Raw genomic sequence first — 19,174 nt, 5'->3', positions numbered from 1 at the left:
CTAAAATATCTTGCAATTTTGTTGCCTTTTTTCTTTTTTAGACAGAATCTTGTGGTGCCACCCAGGCTGGAGTGCAGTGGTGTGGTATTGGGTCACTGAAACCTCCGCCTCCCGGGTTCAAGCAGTTCCCTGCCTCACCCTCCCAAGTAGCTGGGATAACAGGCGCCTACCACCATGCCTGGATAATTTTTGTATTTTTAGTAGAGATGGAGTTTCACCATATTGGCCAGGCTGGTGTTGAACTCCTGACCTCGTGATCCACCCACCTTGACCTCATGATCCACCCACCTTGACCTCCCAAAGTTCTGGAATTACAGATGTGAGCCACCACACACGGCCATTTTGTTGACATTTTTACTGAGGGTCATATTAAATTTATTTTAATCCTTTCTGAAGTTTTATTTTTAACTTTTTCCCTGGACTTTTAAGTTTTGCTTATTTTTGGAACCTTTGTCTTTGTGGGAGAATGGAAGTCAGTTTAACAAAAGAGTTATTTTGACTTGTTATATTACGTGCAGTCATGTGATAGAGTCATGTGATAAAGGATAAGGCAAGAGTCACTGTACTGCGATCATATATTCATAGTTCACTGCATTGAAAGAAAAACTAGCATTTTTATTTTTGGTAATACTTTAGACTACCTGGTCAAGAGTAGAGTAAATGACCAGAAATGGGAGGAATATAGCTCCATTCACTTAGAATGCCATACTCTTCATTATTTTTAAAAATTATACATATATGAACCAATATTCATATCTCTTAGGTAAGCAAAATATGGTGGAAGTTTCAGAATAGTTTTACAGAAAAGTTGGGAAGATAATACCCAGGGTACCCACATTCCCCCACCATTTTTCCTTTTATTGACAGGTTACAGTAATATAGTACTTTTGTTATAAATGAACCAGTATTGATACGTTATTATTATTAACCAAAATTCATTCTTTATTCATAATTCTTCAGTCTTTACCTAGTGTCCTTTTTATGTATCAGGATACTTTATATTTAGTTATCCTGACTCCTGAGGCTCCCCTAAGGAGTTTGGCATTTTGACCTAGTGCTTTTTTTTGTTTTTGTTTTTGAGACAGAGTCTTGCTCTGTCTCCCAGACTAGAGTGCAGTGGTGTGAACATGGCTTACAGCAGCCGCAACTTCCTGGGCTCAAGCGATCCTTTTGCCTCAGCCTCCCAAATATTTGGAACCATAGGCATGTACCAGCACACCCAGCTAATTTTTTGAATTTTTGTAGAGACGAGGTCTCACTTTGAGCCCAGGCTGGTCTCAAACTCCTTAGCTAGAGTGATCCTCCCACCTCAGCCTCCCAAACTGCTGGGATTACAGGCATGAGCCACTACACCTGGCCTCAACTTAAGTTTTTTAACATGAAAAGAAGTCCATAATATATGATTGTTCTAAAAGCCAGAAAATGTAAATGGAGTAGATGATTTAGAAGTATATTGATGTTTTAACTTCTATATTGATTTCTCTTCTACATTCCAGGCACTTTGTGAGTGTGCCCTCCAGACTCCTTATGACAGCTTAAAATTAGGGATGTTGTCTGTCCTTTCCACACTATCAGGGACCATCGCCATCAAACATTACTTCAGTATAGTTCCAGGTAAGGAAAAGAAAGGAGATACTATATAAATAATGTGCTAATTCGTTTATCCATATTTATGTTTCAGGTTGTTTCTTCTGTAAAGCTTTAACATCAGGGAAAGTTTCAGAATCCCCTGCTCTATTACAGGCTAGTGATGTATTTGAACATGATTTCTTAACTAATGCCTATGATAACAACCTCTTGTATTCTTGATCTTAACTCAAGAATATATTTTTCTAGGTTTGTACTTTTTTTGAATTATATGTGGGTGAAAATATTTTTGAGGATGCTTAAAATAGTTGGTTTGCTTTTGTGTATGTCTGGCTCAAAGTGCCCTTTGAATTTAAGTACATTTCAAAGGTCAAGTGGTGGTGAGTTTTAAGAGCAAATGTCATATTCTTCCTTTTAGGTGCTTATTATTTCTCTGGAAAACAATAAAATAAAACCTTACTGCAGCTCAATAATGCTTTCCTGGTTACCTGTTCAAGACGATTAACTCTAAAATGCTTTCATTAATGCCCAGTAAGGAGCTTGCTCACCTAACAGACTTAAAGCTAAATTTTTTTGTCGTTTTGGGGTTTTTTGTTGTTGTTGTTTTGTTTTGAAACAGAGACTGACTGTCGCCCAGGCTGGAGTGCAGTAGGGAGATCTTGGCTTACTGAAATCTCCACCTCCTGGGTTCAAGCAATTTTCCTGCTTCAGCCTCCTGAGTAGCTGGGACTACAGGTGCCTGCCACCATGCCTGGCTAATTTTTGTATTTGTCATAGAGATGGGGTTTCACCATGTAGCCCAGGCTGGTCTCAAAGTCCTGGCCTCAAGTGATCCACCTACCTTGACCTTCCAGAGTGCTGGGATTATATGAGCCACGAGCCACTGCTTCTGGGCTGGTTGTTTTGTTTTAATGCAAGTTTGGTGAAACTTCTGTTGCTTCCTTTTGTAGTCAGTTAATTTGAATTACAGAACTGTAATGTACATTTGTTTGTCCCTTTTATGGCTGCATAGTATATGAACTTACTTTCTAGGTGAAGGGAATTCCCTGCCATTTAAGTCTTAATAGGAAGCTAAAAAGACCTGATACTCTGTTTTTACACCTCCCTTCCAGCTAGTGGGCACACATGTGGCCTGGACTCAACTAATCATGTCCATGCCACGGACTCAATTTGGAGCCAGTAACAACAAGGAAGTGGAGATATAGGAGAATGGGGATATGGGGATTTGGTGATACAGCAATGACAGAGCAACATTCGTTTCCAGAATACATTCTAGCAGTCTGTGTTTGCTATGTCTGGTACCCAGTGATAGAAGTTAAGCTGTGACATCAAATAATCAGTAACAATGGCTGACATGTACTCACCGGACTCATTCCTTGCATGGTCTTTTGGGCTGTGGTTTTGGTTGGTCTCTTTTTTTTCTGACGTTGTTTTCCTATTAATTTTACAGGCTTTCCAGTGATTCTGTGAAGTACATTTTCAGTTATCTGTTGCTACGTAACAAAATCACCCCAAACCAAGTGGCTTAAAACCATGACCTTTCTGTTTGCTCTAATTCTGTCAATTAGCAATTTTGCCTGTGCTCAGCTGGGCAGTTCTGTTGGCCTCACCCTAGGGTGACTCATGTGACTACAGTCATGTAAAGCTTTGACCAGGACTGGATGGTCAAAGATGGCCTCATTCACATGCTAGAAGTTGAAAGGCTTTCTGCTGAGGCACCTTAGTTTTTATCCATGTGACTTGGTGGGCTAGCTTGGGCGTGTTTTCAGGATGTTGGCTGGATCCAAAAGAAAGTAAGCCACCAACACATAAGCACTTGTCAACCTTTCGCTTGCAGCATGTTTTCCAGTGCCTTATTGGCCAAAGCAAGTCACATGGAATTGGAAAATCACATGGTAAAGGAGCATGTCCACAAGGGATGTGAGAGATTATCACAGCCTTCTTTATAAATAACCTACCATATACCTAGTGTGCTTTCAATTCTTTTTCTGCCCAAATCAGCCAGTCTGTTTCTTAGTTTGCAGTTAACGTCCTTGACCAACATTGCACTTTGAAAGAGCCGTGGTAGGCAAAGTCTTATGTATTATAATAGATGAGAGCTTTCCCATACAGGTAGCCTTTCAAGTGAGGCATATGCAAAGGAGTTTGTAAGTATTGAAACTGAGGCTCACAGATGTGTGACGGTATGTCCAAAGTTCACATACTTGTGAAGTGTCTGAGCCTACGCCTGAATTCAGTGGTCTGACTCAGAATTCTTTTTTTTTTTTGTACCAAACTGACCTACATGGACGATAACTTTCTTTTTATTTATTTTTTAATTCCAAAGATATGTATTAGTATTATGCTGGGTTATAATATTCAGACACTTTTCAAGCCAGGTATTTGTCCTTTTGTTGAAGTTTGTTAATTTTGGCTTATATATGGAATTAAGCAAAGGCTTAAATAGACAATATGTATAAAAAATAAAAGTCAAGGATTTTCCAAAGTTAGATTATTTCCATAAGCAATAGTAAATCTTTAAGTTTATTTTGGTTGATTAGGTTTTTTCAGTATAGCCAAAAGTAGTTTAAAAAGCAAACTTAAATTTAGTATGTCTAAATCATCACTAACAAATGGCTCAAATATCTAAGATGTTCAGTATCAGACATATTTAAGAAAATGCACATTAAAACAATACTGAAATCATTTTAATCCATCAGATTGGCAAGGATATAGAAGTTTGATAAATATGCTGTGTTGACAAGGGTGTGGGTAAGCAATCATTACTGCTACTAATATAAATTATTAAACTTGTACATGGACGATTTAGAAATACTCATTAAATTACAGATAACGCAAAAATTCCACTTCTGGGAATTTATCTTATCTATATAGTCACACATTGAGAAATGGCATATATACAAGATAATTCTTAGTACCAGTTTATATAATAGCAAAATATTATCCATCATTAGAGGATATAATAGCATTGAAAGGTCCATCAAAGAGGGCTCAAAGAAATTATGACACATCACTGCAATAAAAATCAATGCAATTTACTAATTTACTAAAAAGAAAATATGGCATGGAACAGTCTCCGTGATATAATATTTAAAGAGAAATAAAACAAGGTGCAAAATAGTATGTGAAAAAGAAAAAGGAACACATGTGCTTGTAAATTTGTAGACTCTCTGAAATAATACACAGGAAGCTGATAACCTTGGGTGGGTGAGGAAAACTTTTCTCTCACTAGCATTTTTAACATTTTCTACTCTTTGTTGTACCTTATGAGCCATGTGAGTTTATCTTAGAAAATCATTACTAAATAATTAAAAATTAAATTAATTTTATTCCTGGAAAATGCTAAAAAAAATTACATTTTAAAAGCAGGATATTGCAGTATCTACAGATCCTGATTGTGTGTGAGTTTTTAAATTGTATTGTACATAGGGAGAGAAAGATTTAAAAGAAATATTTCAGAAAGTTAACAATAAGGTCATGCTGGTTTGTGAGATTTGGTGTGATTTTTGTGTTGTTCTTTGGATTTTTCTGTTTTTTATATTTTTCCCTGAGTTTTCTATGGTGAGTGTTGATAGGAATAAAACAAAGAAAAAAGCATTTATAAAACATGTTTGTAAATTTATAGATGACCTGCGTTGTCCACATCACATGGACAAAAAGAATAGAGGAAATACAATTTCCACAGGTTTGAAAAAATAAAGATACAGTTTCAGCTTTCTAATGTTTTGCCTAACTTAAAAACACTTGAAGGGGCCAGGCATGGTGGCTCACACCTGTAATCCCAACACTTTGGGAGGCTAAGATGGGAGGATCTTTTGAAGCCAGGAGTTTTGAGACCAGCCTGAGCAACAAAGCAAAACCTCGTCTCTATAAAAAACAAAAAAATTAGCTGGGAATGATGGCATGCACCTGTATTCTCAGCTACTCAGAAGCTAAGGTAGGAGGATTGCTGGAGACTCAGAGTTTGAGACTGTCTGAGCTGCAACCTGTAGTAAGCCATGATCACACTGCTACACTCCAGCCTGAGCAAGAGTGAGCAATCTGTAGTAAGCCATGATCACACTGCTACACTCCAGCCTGAGCAAGAGTGAGACTCTGTCTCAATAAAACAAAACAAAACAAATAAAAAACCAAAAAACACTGAGGCTCTCTCTTAAGCTGGTATTAAACCAGAAACCAATAAAGTGACCATATGTCCCACACTGCCTTCAATATTTATGGTTTATGCCTATTGCAGTTCTTAATAGTGTCCCTTTCAGCCTCAAAAAATACGGTCAACTTTGGTATGAGAGACTAAGTTGACAGGAATCATGGAAAAGTAAGCAGAGGAAAGGAAGACAGGAATGGGAGACTCTTTTAAGTAGCTGAACAGGCTCTAATCTTATGTTCTTGAAGCTAAGCTTATTCAGTTACAACTTCTCTACTATAAATTAAAATAGTTATAACATGAACTTGCATTCCAGAATTTCAAATTTGAATTTTAAAAATTGCTGCAATCTTTAGCATAGAACTTAAGGTATAAAGTGCAAGAGTAGAATAAGAGGGGCATTAGTACACAACTAATAAGTTGTATGACCTTAATGGCAAGATTCTTAAAATTTTTGGGCTTTGGGCTTTGATTTCATCTGTAAAAATAGGATGTGTTAAATCAGATGATACCAAAATTCTTTCCAACTCTAAAATCATGAATTCTTATGTAAGCCTCTTGAGGTATAAATGTATGCTGCCAGCAATCTGAGATTGGGGGGGAAAAAAAAAAGCAAACTTAAAAATTGTTCTCTTTTCTCTCCTATTTTAAAGGTATGGTTTTGTCTGACAAGCGGCCTATAATGTTATTTGTTTTAATCAGAATTCATTTGAACTCTTAGGATAGTTGTTTTGGCTTTTGTACTGTTAGTCAATTTTTATTAGTATTTTAAAAAGAAATTCTATGTTGATTTTAGATTTTAGTCATTACAAAACTGTTGGCATATATCTATTTTAAGTACTTTAATGGGGAAGAGAAATGCTGATGTATATTCATAGTGGGATTATGGTAGGAAATTTCATTGAAGTTTATTGTTAGAGATTTTTCTCAAAAATTAAGAAAATTGAACATATAAGCTGAACTCCTTTTGAACTGTTTGAATTACAGTCTCTACTACTTTTCTCTTCTTTTTTAGGAAATGTGAGTTCTTCTCCCAGATCTTCTGATTTAGTCAAACTAGCCCAAGAGTGCTGTTACCATAATAACAGGGGCATTGCAGCTCATGGAGTTAGAGTCCTAACTAATATAACTGTTTCTTGTCAAGAAAAGGGTAAGTTTGATTAGGACTGATATTATATATAAACTTTGGTTTAGAGCTTGGACAGAATTCTGTTTGGTTTTTTTTAATCCCCTATTTTTAGCCTGTGTACCTTGATCTACAAATTGACTTTTTTCAAAGTGTTCTTAGAGCATATGTTCTCAAGACTACTCTATTCTTGTGAAAAGTAATAAAGGGACGAAGACCTTGGGAATGGAAGTGAAAGGTTTTGTGGAGGATTGCCCATTTCCTCCCACTGCTTACCTTTGCACATATGGTGCTGGTGGATAGAGGTTGCTTAGGACTCTACCCCTTTTGTATAAGAAGGTATTGTGTTCACTTATACAGAAACCTAGAAAATTTACGTAGATTCTCAAGGGACTTAAATAACAAATAGTTACACCTAGAGGCAAGTGAATTCACAGACCAATGTGAATTAAATTTTCACATAATTTAGATATACATGGTATTAAACTGACTTGCATAATCAAGGAGGACACGCAAGGAAAATAATGCACATATTCTGTTGTCTACCTAACATCTTTTGACCTAAGCACTTGAAAAATTTCATGCTTGTGTTCAAGAACAAGAAATGCATTTTAGATCTTCCATCTGTTTCAGTGCTGATTTTGATCTTTATTAAGGATTACAAGCTCAGTGGTTCCCTTTATCCCCACTGGCCTTTAGCACTGCTTGTTCCTAGTACCTGTCTTTTTCTAGCAACCTGACCTTCACTAGCCTTTACTCTGTTTGCCAAGCTCCTACACTAAGGAAACCTTTCTTAAAGTTGAATGTTGATTCTGATTTGGATAATTAAGCCTGTTTTATATTTGGCATAGCAAAGAGTATTTTCTCTCATGTAACACAGAAAACTGCTGTATGTTATCAACACTGAAATAGATTAACCTAAAGACGACTAATATATTCAGAACTTTGTAAAAACCTTTGAGAAATTTTAGCCCGATGGTAGTGAAAAGATGTTGTAGTACTGCTATTTCATGAGACATCTAAGACAGGCGTCCCCAAACTTTTTACACAGGGGGCCAGTTCACTGTCCCTCAGACTGTTGGAGGGCCGCCACATACTGTGCTCCTCTCACTGACCACCAATGAAAGAGGTGCCCCTTCCTGAAGTGCAGCAGGGGGGCCGGATAAATGGCCTCAGGAGGCCGCATGCAGCCCGCGGGCTATAGTTTGGGGACGCCTGACCTAAGAGTTTCATTCTTTATGGTCGGACTTAAAAACATTAATAAGGTAGAGTTTTTATTATTTCCTAAAAGTGGTTCAACTTTCATTAGAACCTGAAAACTGGCCGGGCACGGTGGCTCAAGCCTGTAATCCCAGCACTTTGGGAGGCCGAGGCAGGTGGATCACGAGGTCGAGAGATGGAGACCATCCTGGTCAACATGGTGAAACCCCGTCTCTACTAAAAATACAAAAAATTAGCTGGGCATGGTGGCACGTGGCTGTAATCCCAGCTACTCAGGAGGCTGAGGCAGGAGAATTGCCTGAGCCCAGGAGGCGGAGGTTGCGGTGAGCCGAGATCGCACCATTGCACTCCAGCCTGGGTAACAAGAGCGAAACTCCGTCTCAAAAAAAAAAAAAAAAAACCTGAAAACTGTTAAATTTTAGGTAAAAATGCACCTGTATAATTTATTTCTGATTAGGGAGATTAACACATCCTGCATAGTTTGCTGTTCTTAGTATTTTCCTTAGCTAAGCTAGTGACACTATTTCAGTTTTGGTTTATTTATAGCTTTGTGGCTTTAGCTTTTGATTTAATGTGTATATTTTTATAATCTTCAATAAAGTGGTAGAAATAAAGTCTGAAGATAGACTTTATATTCCAGAAGTAATGCCACATGTACTTTTTCAAGGAAGGTTAACTTTATACATTTAATTATTTCCTGTATCTTAAACTTCTTAATGTTTTTTTCTGAGGTTATGTGTGTATGTGTATATATGTATGTGTGTGTTTATACACACATCACTTGGCCGTCATAAAGCTTAGTGTTTTTCTTCTAGATCTTTTGGCACTGGAACAAGATGCTGTCTTTGGCCTGGAATCTCTACTGGTACTTTGCAGTCAAGATGATAGTCCAGGTGCTCAGGCCACTTTAAAGGTGAAAACTTCTATTTATTAAGTTGTAATAGGTATATATGATGGTCTTAGACAATAGAAAGCAAAGTTAAGCAGACAGAGCTCCTATACTCTTAGAAGTTTTAATCTAAGTGATTAAATCTAACTGATAAAACCACAAAAAAACCTGATTAAATGACTGCATTCAAACTCGTAAATGTTCATTAATTTAATCTAAGTATTCATTAATTTCCCAGTGGTATAAGCTCTAGTTTATAAGCCAAGGAAAGGATAATTTAAAGAATTTTCACCTTCACTTAATTACAGAAATCATCTTAGAAATATGTAAGATTTTTAAAATTTGAAATGAGGCCAGGCACAGTGTCTCATGCCTGTAATTCCAGCATTTTGGGGAGGTCAAGGTGGAAGGATTGCATGAGCCTAGGAGTTCAAGACCAGCCTGGGAAACATAGTGAAACCCCATCTCTAGAAAAATTTTAAAAAATTTATCAGGGCATGATGGAACACACCTATAATCCTAGCCATTCATGAGGCTGAGATGAGAGGATCGCCCAAGCCCCACACGTTGAGGCTACAGTGAGCTATTATTGCAGCACTGTTCTCCAGCCTATGTGACAAAGTGAGACCCTGTCTCAAAAAAAAAAAAAAAAAAAATTTAAAATGTGAAATGAGACTACTCTTTTTGGAGTGAAACATGAAATACAACTTGTGATGGTTCAAAGATTAATAACAAAGGAAATTAATTTGTTTAAAATTACAAATTAGGACTGCATGTCAACCCACTCATTTCAATCTAAGACTATTAAAATATTTTTAAGAAAGCTGGAAATCATAAGGAAGAATGCTAAAGAGGCAAACACAGGCCAAATGTCACCAACACTGTACTATCATAACTTTTCAGGAACTGCTTCTGAAGTGTGGCTTTTAAACTATACCAGCATCTTCCAGAATGAAAATAAAGATATAGATTCCTGGGCCCTACCCTAATGAATTAATGTACGTGTGTGTGTGTGTGTGTGTGTGTGTGTGTGCGTGCGCGCGCGCGCATGTTGGAGCTACTGAGGGTTCACAGTTTTAAAAAGATTACCTGGATGACTCTAAGTACATTAAAATGGGAAAGAGGTTCCTAATTTTCTCTTATTTGTCAACTGAAATCTAAAAACCAGATTTTCTCTTACTAAGACCTTGTTAAGGACATCACTAATATCCAGCCAAAAAACCAGAAAGTTAGAAATAGTCCCACTTTTACATAGCTAACAGATTCTTCTGTCGTCTCTAATATCCACTGTTAGCACCTTTCCATTCTCTCTACCACATCATAAATCTCTCCCTAATTCCAATTTCTTGAAAGATGGGCCCATCAATCCATCCTTCACAATGCAGCCATGTAGCCATCAGTGGGGTGTTAGGCACACACATAAACTTTAGAGTCTGATAAATCCAAGCAAGGGCTGATGATCAGCTTGCCCCTTATTAGCTAAGTGGCTTTGAACAACGTACTTCATCTCTCTCAGCTTAAGTTTCTGATATGTATAAGAGGGGAACACATTTCATTATAGGGTTATTAAGGGACTGAAAGAAATGTATATATGTCTTTAACAAAGTTTGGCGCATAATAGACATTCAAATAACAATAATAATTACAACAAATGTTACTTTAAAATCCTATTATTGCCTCATTACCTGTAGAATCAAGGCCATAATAGTATGTTATTTTATATCCTCTATGATTGAACTACTTTTCAAATCTCATATTATTTCACCCAGCCACAGTGGGCTTTCACCATTTTTCCACCACAACAGGTAAATTCTTACTTGCAAGTCTTTTCTAACAGTGGTCATTGGGCTCAAACAGTCTTTCCTTATTACTTTAATTTGATAGCATCTTTCAAGACTCAACTCATGACATTTATTTGAAGTCTTCCCTAATATCCTTGGCTTAATCACTCCTGACTCTGACCTTTATGTACTTTTTTGGTGTACTGTCAGAGAATGTATTGTGTTCTGCTTGATATTATAGGCCCCTTTACAAACATCAGGAGCTTATTCTAGATGGGAAGCTCCTCTAATACAGTAATCTTTTTTGGTCATCTACGTATGTCCCACTGTGCTGAGTCTAGCATTTTACTGACACTCACAATTGTTGAAAAATGATTTGCTTAAAATAAAGTTTTAAATGTATTGTGGTTCCAAGGGGATTCTGAGGATCCCCTCAGAATGCATTGCCAAACATATGTTTTGCTACTTCCTTTCTCCACTTCTTTTTTTTTTTTTTTTTTTTGAGACTGTCTTGCTCTATCACCAGACTGACTGGAGTGCAGTGGTACAATCTTGGCTCACTGCAACCTCCGCCTCCGGGGTTCAAACGATTCCCCTGCCTCAGCCTCCTGAGTAGCTGGGACTACAGGCATGCGCCATCACGTCTGGCTAGTTTTTGTATTTTTTTTAGAGGAGATGAGGTTTCACCATGTTGGCCAGGATGGTCTCAATCTCTTGACCTCATGATCTACCCGCCTCGGCCTCCCAAAGTGGTGGAATTACAGGAGTGAGCCACCATGTCTGGCCCCCTTCTCCACTTCTTATTAACTTTCACTTAATGATATTACTCTTTATTGTTTATCACTATGACCACATCACTACTTTCCTTAACATTCTAAAATGAGCCATGACTTCCTTGAAACCATACCTATGACAAGCTAATGCTCTTACATGCACCAATGTTTATCTAACAGTTTCTTACTTCTATTAACTATGCTTTTCCTTTTGCCCTTCACAAACCCTAATGTGGGATTCAGTACTTCGTGTATCTTACGAAGAAAAGCGTACACCTACGAGAAACCTCGCCCTTGATTTTCCCCAGTAACCTGTACAAAGCCCTTCTCTTCAAAGCTTCATTTATATTTTCCAACTGTAACTAGTTCATTTTCTTTTTGGCATGCAGATTGCTCTAAACTGTATGGTGAAGTTGGCCAAGGGCAGGCCCCATCTTAGTCAGTCAGTGGTTGAGACCTTGTTAACTCAGTTGCACAGTGCTCAGGATGCTGACCGGATTTTGATGTGCCATTGTCTGGCAGCCATTGCCATGCAGCTGCCGGTGCTGGGTGATGGGATGCTTGGTGACCTCATGGAGCTATACAAGGTGATTGGACGATCAGCCACAGACAAGCAACAAGAACTTCTGGTAAAAAGCCCCATTTTGAATCTCCTTTGAATGACGAGGCTCTGGTCTAGTGGGAATTACTTCTAAGTCAACATTACTGTTTGGCTTTACTTAAAAAAACAAAACAAACAATAGGTTAAATTCATTATCTAAGACTAAAGAATGTGTTGATGTCAAAATAGAATTGGCTCTATGAGCTTTTCACTTTTTTCACTTGATTTAGAAAGCCATTTTTGTTCGCCTCTAAAACTGCTTTCTTCCTAAGCCTTGTCAAATCAGCTTAGTGTAGCCAAAGCCTTCAATCTCATGTTTTTATTTTATTACAAAGGACAAATGAAAGTGAAACTTTTTTCTTTCTTATACAAAGCAAATAATGATGTAAACCCTGTTTTATACTTCAGAAAATAGAAGTTAAAAATCTAATGATGGCCCGGCGCGATGGCTCACACCTGTAATCCCAGCACTTTGGGAGGCCGAGGCGGGTGGATCATGAGGTCCGGAGATTGAGACCATCCTGGTCAACATGGTGAAACCCCGTCTCTACTAAAAATACAAAAAATTAGCCGGGCATGGTGGCGCATGCCTGTAATCCCAGCTACTCAGAAGGCTGAGGCAGGAGAATTGCCTGAACCCAGGAGGCGGAGGTTGCAGTGAGCTGAGATCGCGCCATTGCACTCCAGCCTAGGTAACAAGAGCGAAACTCCGTCTCAAAAAAAAAAAAAATCTAATGATAATAAGAAGGAAAGGGCCTGATTAGCCCAAATTTACGTTTTTCATTCCAGGACCTCTTTAGCTATTTAGGATCCTGTTTAGGCTTCTGTAGACCCTTGGAATTAGAAAAGGTAGATGCTTAGAAAGAAACAGAAACTATGGAAGTTGTAAAATGTTTAATTGAAAAGTTCTGCAGGACTGAGAGTAGGGTACATGCTAAATAGTTGTAAATGAAATGAAAGTTGTAAGGTCGCCATTCCGTTCATCTGAATTTAGAATGTGGGAAAAAAACATAATGAAATGACTTATTTAAGCCTGTTTTAATCCTCCAGAGGGAATTGTATAAAAGATTGACCCCATCTTATCATTTGCTGCCAGAAAAGGTTACCTTGATGACCAGGTAGCTGTGGTCAAGAGGATGACATCATTCACTTATTAAAATATGTATGGATCTTTATATGAATCGGCTTTGAAATATTAACAGGCAGTTAGCTAAGTTTATTTTTTACTGAAGTTGTATTTTGAACTAATGGCCTTTGTATCCTTTTTGTGAGTACTGCTTTAAGATTAAAAATCTAGGGAATAATACAATGAAAACTCTTGCATTCATTATCTAGCTTAAGAAAAAGATATTACCTGTTTAGTTGAAGCCCCTGGTGTACCTTGCTGATAGCATCTCCTCCCTTCTGTCAGAGGTAACCACTATCCTGAATTTGGTATTTCTCGTTCTCATGGCTGTTATTCTTTTATTACCAAAGTGTATATCCCTAAATAATATGCAGTATTATTTTGCATATTTTAAATTGTATATAAACATTATTATACTACTTGTAATCTTTTGCATTTTGCATATTCTTGCCTATTTTGTTTGTCATCTATATTGGTAAGTGTATCTCTAGTTTATCCATTTTACTTATGTATCTTATTGTGGATTATAAGTTATTTAATGTATGTATCCCATTATGGACATTGCTTCTAGTTATTTGCTGTTATAAAGAGTGCTCTGAGTGAACAGAATAAATTACATAATGACTTCAAAATAAAAAATTAAATATCAATGGAAAACAAATTTTGCTCTTTTGCAGTGGGCTGTAATTAGTTTTCCTCCCTTTGGGGTAGGTTATGTATGACACTGGATAAAATTAAATGATTTTCTTGGTTTTCTTCTTGCCCGATGTTAGGTGAGTTTGGCTACTGTGATTTTTGTAGCAAGTCAGAAGGCATTATCTGTGGAAGTGAAGGCAGTGATTAAGCAGCAGCTTGAAAGTGTCTCCAATGGATGGACTGTATACCGTATTGCCAGACAGGCTTCCAGAATGGTATGTGTTACCTTTCTGAGTGAATTGGGTTGGTGGAAATGTCAGGTCATGTACCTTCAATTATATGATTATTAATCTAGTCAAACTAAAAATAAAGATGGAAGTAACCTTTTAGTCATGGGTTCTGAAGATGAGGAAGGAAAGGGCCTGACTTTTAACTTTTATCATAAATGAATGGTATATATATTGTTGTTATTAGTAATGAGGAAGTTAAAATCTGGGCCCTTTCTGGCTGTAGGTTGTTAGTGCCACTTTGATTTTGCTCTGTGTTGTCCTAACCAAGGCCACCTACCACCCGCTGTTTCTGTCTTTCTCAGTTTACCACATCTTTGTTCCTCTCCCCAACCTTGTCATTCTTAAGTAGAAATGGGAGAGCTTTAGTATGCTGTACTCTTCTCAGCCATATGGAAAGTCTAACAAGTTTTATTAATTTTGTTTGAAAGGAAATAGAAACCTTGGTTTAGTACAGAAATCCTAGCCAGCGGTGGGGTGGCTCACACCTGTAATCCCAGCACTTTGGGAGGCCAAGGCGGGAAAATCTCTTGAGGCCAGTAGTTTGAGACCAGCGTGGCTGACATAGCAAAACTCTGTCTCTACTAAAATACAAAAAAAAAAAAAGAAAGAAAAAAAAATCCTTTTAGGATAAGTCCAGAGACCAAAGTTTGAGAAAGCATTACTCTAGGTGATTGAAGTGCATGTTCTTAATTTTGCATTGCTTCTCAAATGAAGGAGGAGCACACACTCTTGGCAGGACAGTTCTTCATTATACTGATCTGTCTCAAGCATTGCAGGACATTGAGCATCCCTGGCCCCAGGCATTAACTGTTTTTCACATTTTTCCCAACAACTATGCCTTCTCCCCTGGGGTTTCTCTCACCCACTAAATAGTTCATCCAGAATAACGTTTATACTTTCTGTATTTTGGGCTAAAGTTCTAGACTTAGTTTATAGTTAATTCCATTCATTTTCTCTTTGGAACTGCTTTAGTAAAGAATTTCAAGCATTATATTACATAAAAACAACTCAGCATATTTTCTCTGAAGAAATATTTAGACAGAGTCTCAGAGAATTATATAATATGAGAAATGATTGTTCAGACTTATGCAAGGTTTGGGTTTCTCTTTTAGCTGCTGCCTCAACTCTTTCAAATATAAGAACCTCACCATGTGCTCCTGTTTTTTTTCTTTATGTTTTTTGTTTTTAGGGTAATCATGATATGGCCAAAGAGCTTTATCAGAGTTTGCTGACTCAGGTTGCCTCAGAACACTTCTACTTCTGGCTAAATAGTCTGAAGGAGTTCTCACATGCAGAGCAGTGTCTCACTGGGTTGCAAGAGGAAAACTATAGTTCAGCACTTTCTTGCATTGCTGAGTCTTTAAAATTCTATCACAAAGGAATTGCTTCCTTAACAGTAAGTCCTCTTAATTCACCTTTGGTGATGATGACTTGTGTGAGAATTCTCTCCCTTCTCTTTTTCGATTGTCCTATTTTAGCTAACTTGAGAAACCTGCTGATGTATATTTGGCAATAGCAACATAAGAAATAGGTCATGGAAATAAAACCTTAACCTTTCCCCCTTTTTAACATTCTTAGATTGATAAAAGTTTATCATTTTCTTGTTATAAAGAACTGGGCACCACATGTGAAGAGGATTGCTGAATCCATGTAGAAGGGGTAAGTGGTGTGGAGATAGGATCCTCCCTGTACAGACTCTTTTTTGTAAGATTCCAGCCTGCATCAGTACAACCATCAAACATAAACCCCTGACCTCATCTCATACCTGGCAGCTACAGACTAAGTAACTAGAGTTTCTTGCTTTACAGATAAAGAGAAATGATCAGAGATTCTAGTGTCCCACTTGTACCTCTCTGTGATATCCTCCTACTCCACATTAAACATTTGCTAGCTACAATTTCTGTTTTCTCAGCCAAGAAAACAAAAGAGTTGCAAAGAAGGCAAATCCTTATGTTTCCTTGAAATTAGTTATATTCCTAAGTAAGAACCCGTTCCTTAAAATAAGCAGTTTTTATATTAATGCAAGGGCTTTTTCCCCTTAAAAGTAAAGAGGTTATATAATCAACATTAAACATTTTTAAAATAATTGTCACATTACTTTAAAAATTGTATATATTGAGATGGGACCATAAAACTTTTAGTACCTGAAATATTTTTAATGGTGAGCTATCTTGAAATGTTTCGAATCAGAACAAGCAGGTGTCACTAAAGAGAATATTCAGACTACTGTGAGGCACATACATTTTGAAGCATTATATATATATATATATTTCTTTTTTTTTACTAGGATTGATTGATGGTTGTTTAAAACAGTAATACAGGCTCCTTTCCATCTTAAAGAGTAGCACTAACTACTTTGATTCTTTCCTCTTGATTATTCTGGGAAGAGATTGTTGTTTCCTATATTAGGCTAATAAATGCCTCAGAAAAGTAAAAGTTACAATTACTGGTTCAGATCAATAGAATCATTTGATTTTCTAGTTTATGTAGAGCAGAAAATTGTTAATTATTGAGTACCATAAATGATAACACAATGAGGCAAATGGAATTAATTTTATGAAAAATTCTGTTGAATTTTAATGCTGAGTTAATGATTTGTGTGGTATGTGTATTTAACAAGGCTTGACAATAATTAAGGATTGAACTCTGACACAGGAAGAAAGCACTTGATTGACAGAGAGGAGACCTTGTCTTAGTTGTGGTTCTGCCATTAACAGGGTATGACTTTGGGTAGGTCATTAGGCCTCTGATACTCTCCTTTTGAAGTGGAGTTATTTTATTCCACATATCATAAGCACTTGCTATATGCCAAACACTGTGTTTTTAGGATTAAGAAAAACAGGAAATGATTGAGTGTAGTCTCTAGGGGAAGGCAGCATGATCCTGAGAGTTACTGGAAACTTCCCACAACTCTGACTGTTCTGTATACTCTCAGGGTTTTTGGGGGGATGGTAGTGTCCTTGAAGCATTCTTTATGTGATTATCTTCTTGATGATGTTCTTGACAACCCACATATTGTGAATGTTGGAAGTAAGGAACCTATGAATAGTGATAGTACATGCAGTTTTTCAGACCTGGTGTTTAATAACAATGTTTTTCATTCTAATATTACATTATTCTTTTTATCATTTAGGTCTTTATCCATCAGTGTTGTTAGAGAACTACTGTACTCGACCACAAACTTATAAATACTTGGTACTGCCCCATCTCACTGCTATGTTTACTTTATCTTAAATATCTCTTCTTTCTTTTTTTTCAGGCAGCTAGCACACCACTGAATCCTTTAAGCTTTCAATGTGAATTTGTAAAACTCAGGATTGACCTTCTACAAGCCTTCTCTCAACTTATCTGTACTTGTAATAGCCTAAAGACAAGCCCCCCACCTGCAATTGCCACAACAATTGCCATGACCCTAGGAAATGACCTTCAGAGGTGTGGTCGAATCTCCAATCAGGCAGGTCTTAACTTTCAGTGCACTTTTTAATTTACACTTTAGAGGTTTTTGAAGTTAGTTATAAGATAAAAAGTTGTGAAATTTAAAATCAGTGGTTTGACTCAGACACTATCATAAATGTTTATTAACTCAGCTGTCTGGCCAAAAATAGACTGACGTGTTATTAGAATAATAAAGTGATTAATGGTATCTATGAGTGCTAGATATTTATATAAAGAGAAAGGACATAGAATTTTTTTTAAAGACTTCAGAATGTTTATAACTAAATTATTTTAGTGGAACTTGAAGAATCTAAAATATAAATGTTTTTGTTTCTATATGTCATATGTAATAATATTGTGAACACGTATAGTTTCATTTGCCATTTTTGTTTTTATTTAACGAAGTTTATGAAAATGAATGGAATGACAATGAAAATATTGCAGTATTTTTTTGAATTATTGTTTGAAGGTGCTTTTTTATGTTTTGATTTTTGTGTTGTTTATATATTAATGATAGCATGTTTGTTTGTCATAATTGATACATTTTTTAATAGATGAAACAGTCCATGGAAGAATTTCGGAGCCTTGCTTCTCGATATGGGGATCTTTACCAGGCTTCTTTTGATGCTGACTCAGCAACTTTGAGGAACGTCGAACTATATCCCAAGCTTGACCCAGTATTGTTTTTTTTTTTTTTTTGAAGTTTTCTTGAGACTAACTACGTCAGCTGTGCTTACCTACAAAATACATATTAGATAAGCCTACAAATTTATTATATAGTTTCCCCTTTGAAATCTACTATGAGCAGAATTATCTTACTTTTTAACTTTACCCAGGATTTTAACAAAAAATGGTAACTCAAAGGTGTCTTTTTTTATATTCAGGAAGTGCATCCAAAGCAACATGCAAAGCCACTGTTGCTTACCTGTGCTCACTTGAACTACGACAGACAACTAAACACATTTTCCTACCAAAAAACATGTGTTTCATCTCCTTTATTAATGATCTCTTCAGTAGCATTAGTTGTCACTTTTTTTTTTTTTTTTTTTTTTTTTTTTTGAGATGCAGTCTCACCCTGTTGCCTAAGCTGGAGTGCAGTAGCATGATCTTGGCTCACTGCAACCTCAGCCTCCTGGGTTCAACTGATTCTCCTGCCTCAGCCTCCCTAGTAGCTGGATTACAGGCGCATGCCACCATAACCTGGCTTTTTGTATTTTTAGTAGAGACAGGGTTTCACCATGTTGGCTGGGCTGGTCTCAAACTCCTGGCCTCAAGTGATCAGCCTGCCTCAGCCTACAAAGTGCTGGGATTATAGGAGTGAGCCACTGCACCCAGCCTATTTGTCACTTTTAAATCCTTCCTAAGTTCTCTGTATTTTCTTATTAGTAACTTCAAATTAGTTTTGAAAGGAAGGAATCGAAATTCTTTTTTTAAGTTGTAGGACTTAACCAGTCAGTAGTTCTTGGCATTTAGTTTACTGATTGAAACCCAGTGAATGCTATGGGCCCTCTGCCCTACAAAATGTATATGTGCACACACAACCAAAATGTGCATATAAGTTC

The 19,174-nt window shown here is 36.9% G+C and overlaps 1 protein-coding gene across 2 annotated transcripts in view; it reads left to right on the top strand.

Moving 5' to 3' along the window:
* Positions 1-19,174, top strand: part of INTS7 (integrator complex subunit 7) — an 83,364-nt gene that overhangs the window by 39,724 nt on the left and 24,466 nt on the right. For both annotated transcript variants that reach the window (XM_074385150.1, XM_074385151.1), the window contains 8 exons: positions 1,497-1,614; positions 6,750-6,884; positions 8,897-8,994; positions 11,914-12,153; positions 14,025-14,162; positions 15,367-15,573; positions 17,437-17,631; positions 18,167-18,271. In XM_074385150.1, coding sequence (XP_074241251.1) covers positions 1,497-1,614; positions 6,750-6,884; positions 8,897-8,994; positions 11,914-12,153; positions 14,025-14,162; positions 15,367-15,573; positions 17,437-17,631; positions 18,167-18,271 — 1,236 coding nt within the window. The remainder of the gene's footprint in view (positions 1-1,496; positions 1,615-6,749; positions 6,885-8,896; positions 8,995-11,913; positions 12,154-14,024; positions 14,163-15,366; positions 15,574-17,436; positions 17,632-18,166; positions 18,272-19,174) is intronic.

The sequence above is a fragment of the Saimiri boliviensis genome, chromosome 14, assembly GCF_048565385.1.
Source record: "Saimiri boliviensis isolate mSaiBol1 chromosome 14, mSaiBol1.pri, whole genome shotgun sequence".
Taxonomy (NCBI): Eukaryota; Metazoa; Chordata; class Mammalia; order Primates; family Cebidae; genus Saimiri; species Saimiri boliviensis.
Note: the sequence above shows the minus strand (reverse complement) of the source record. Positions and strands in the feature narration are given on the sequence as shown.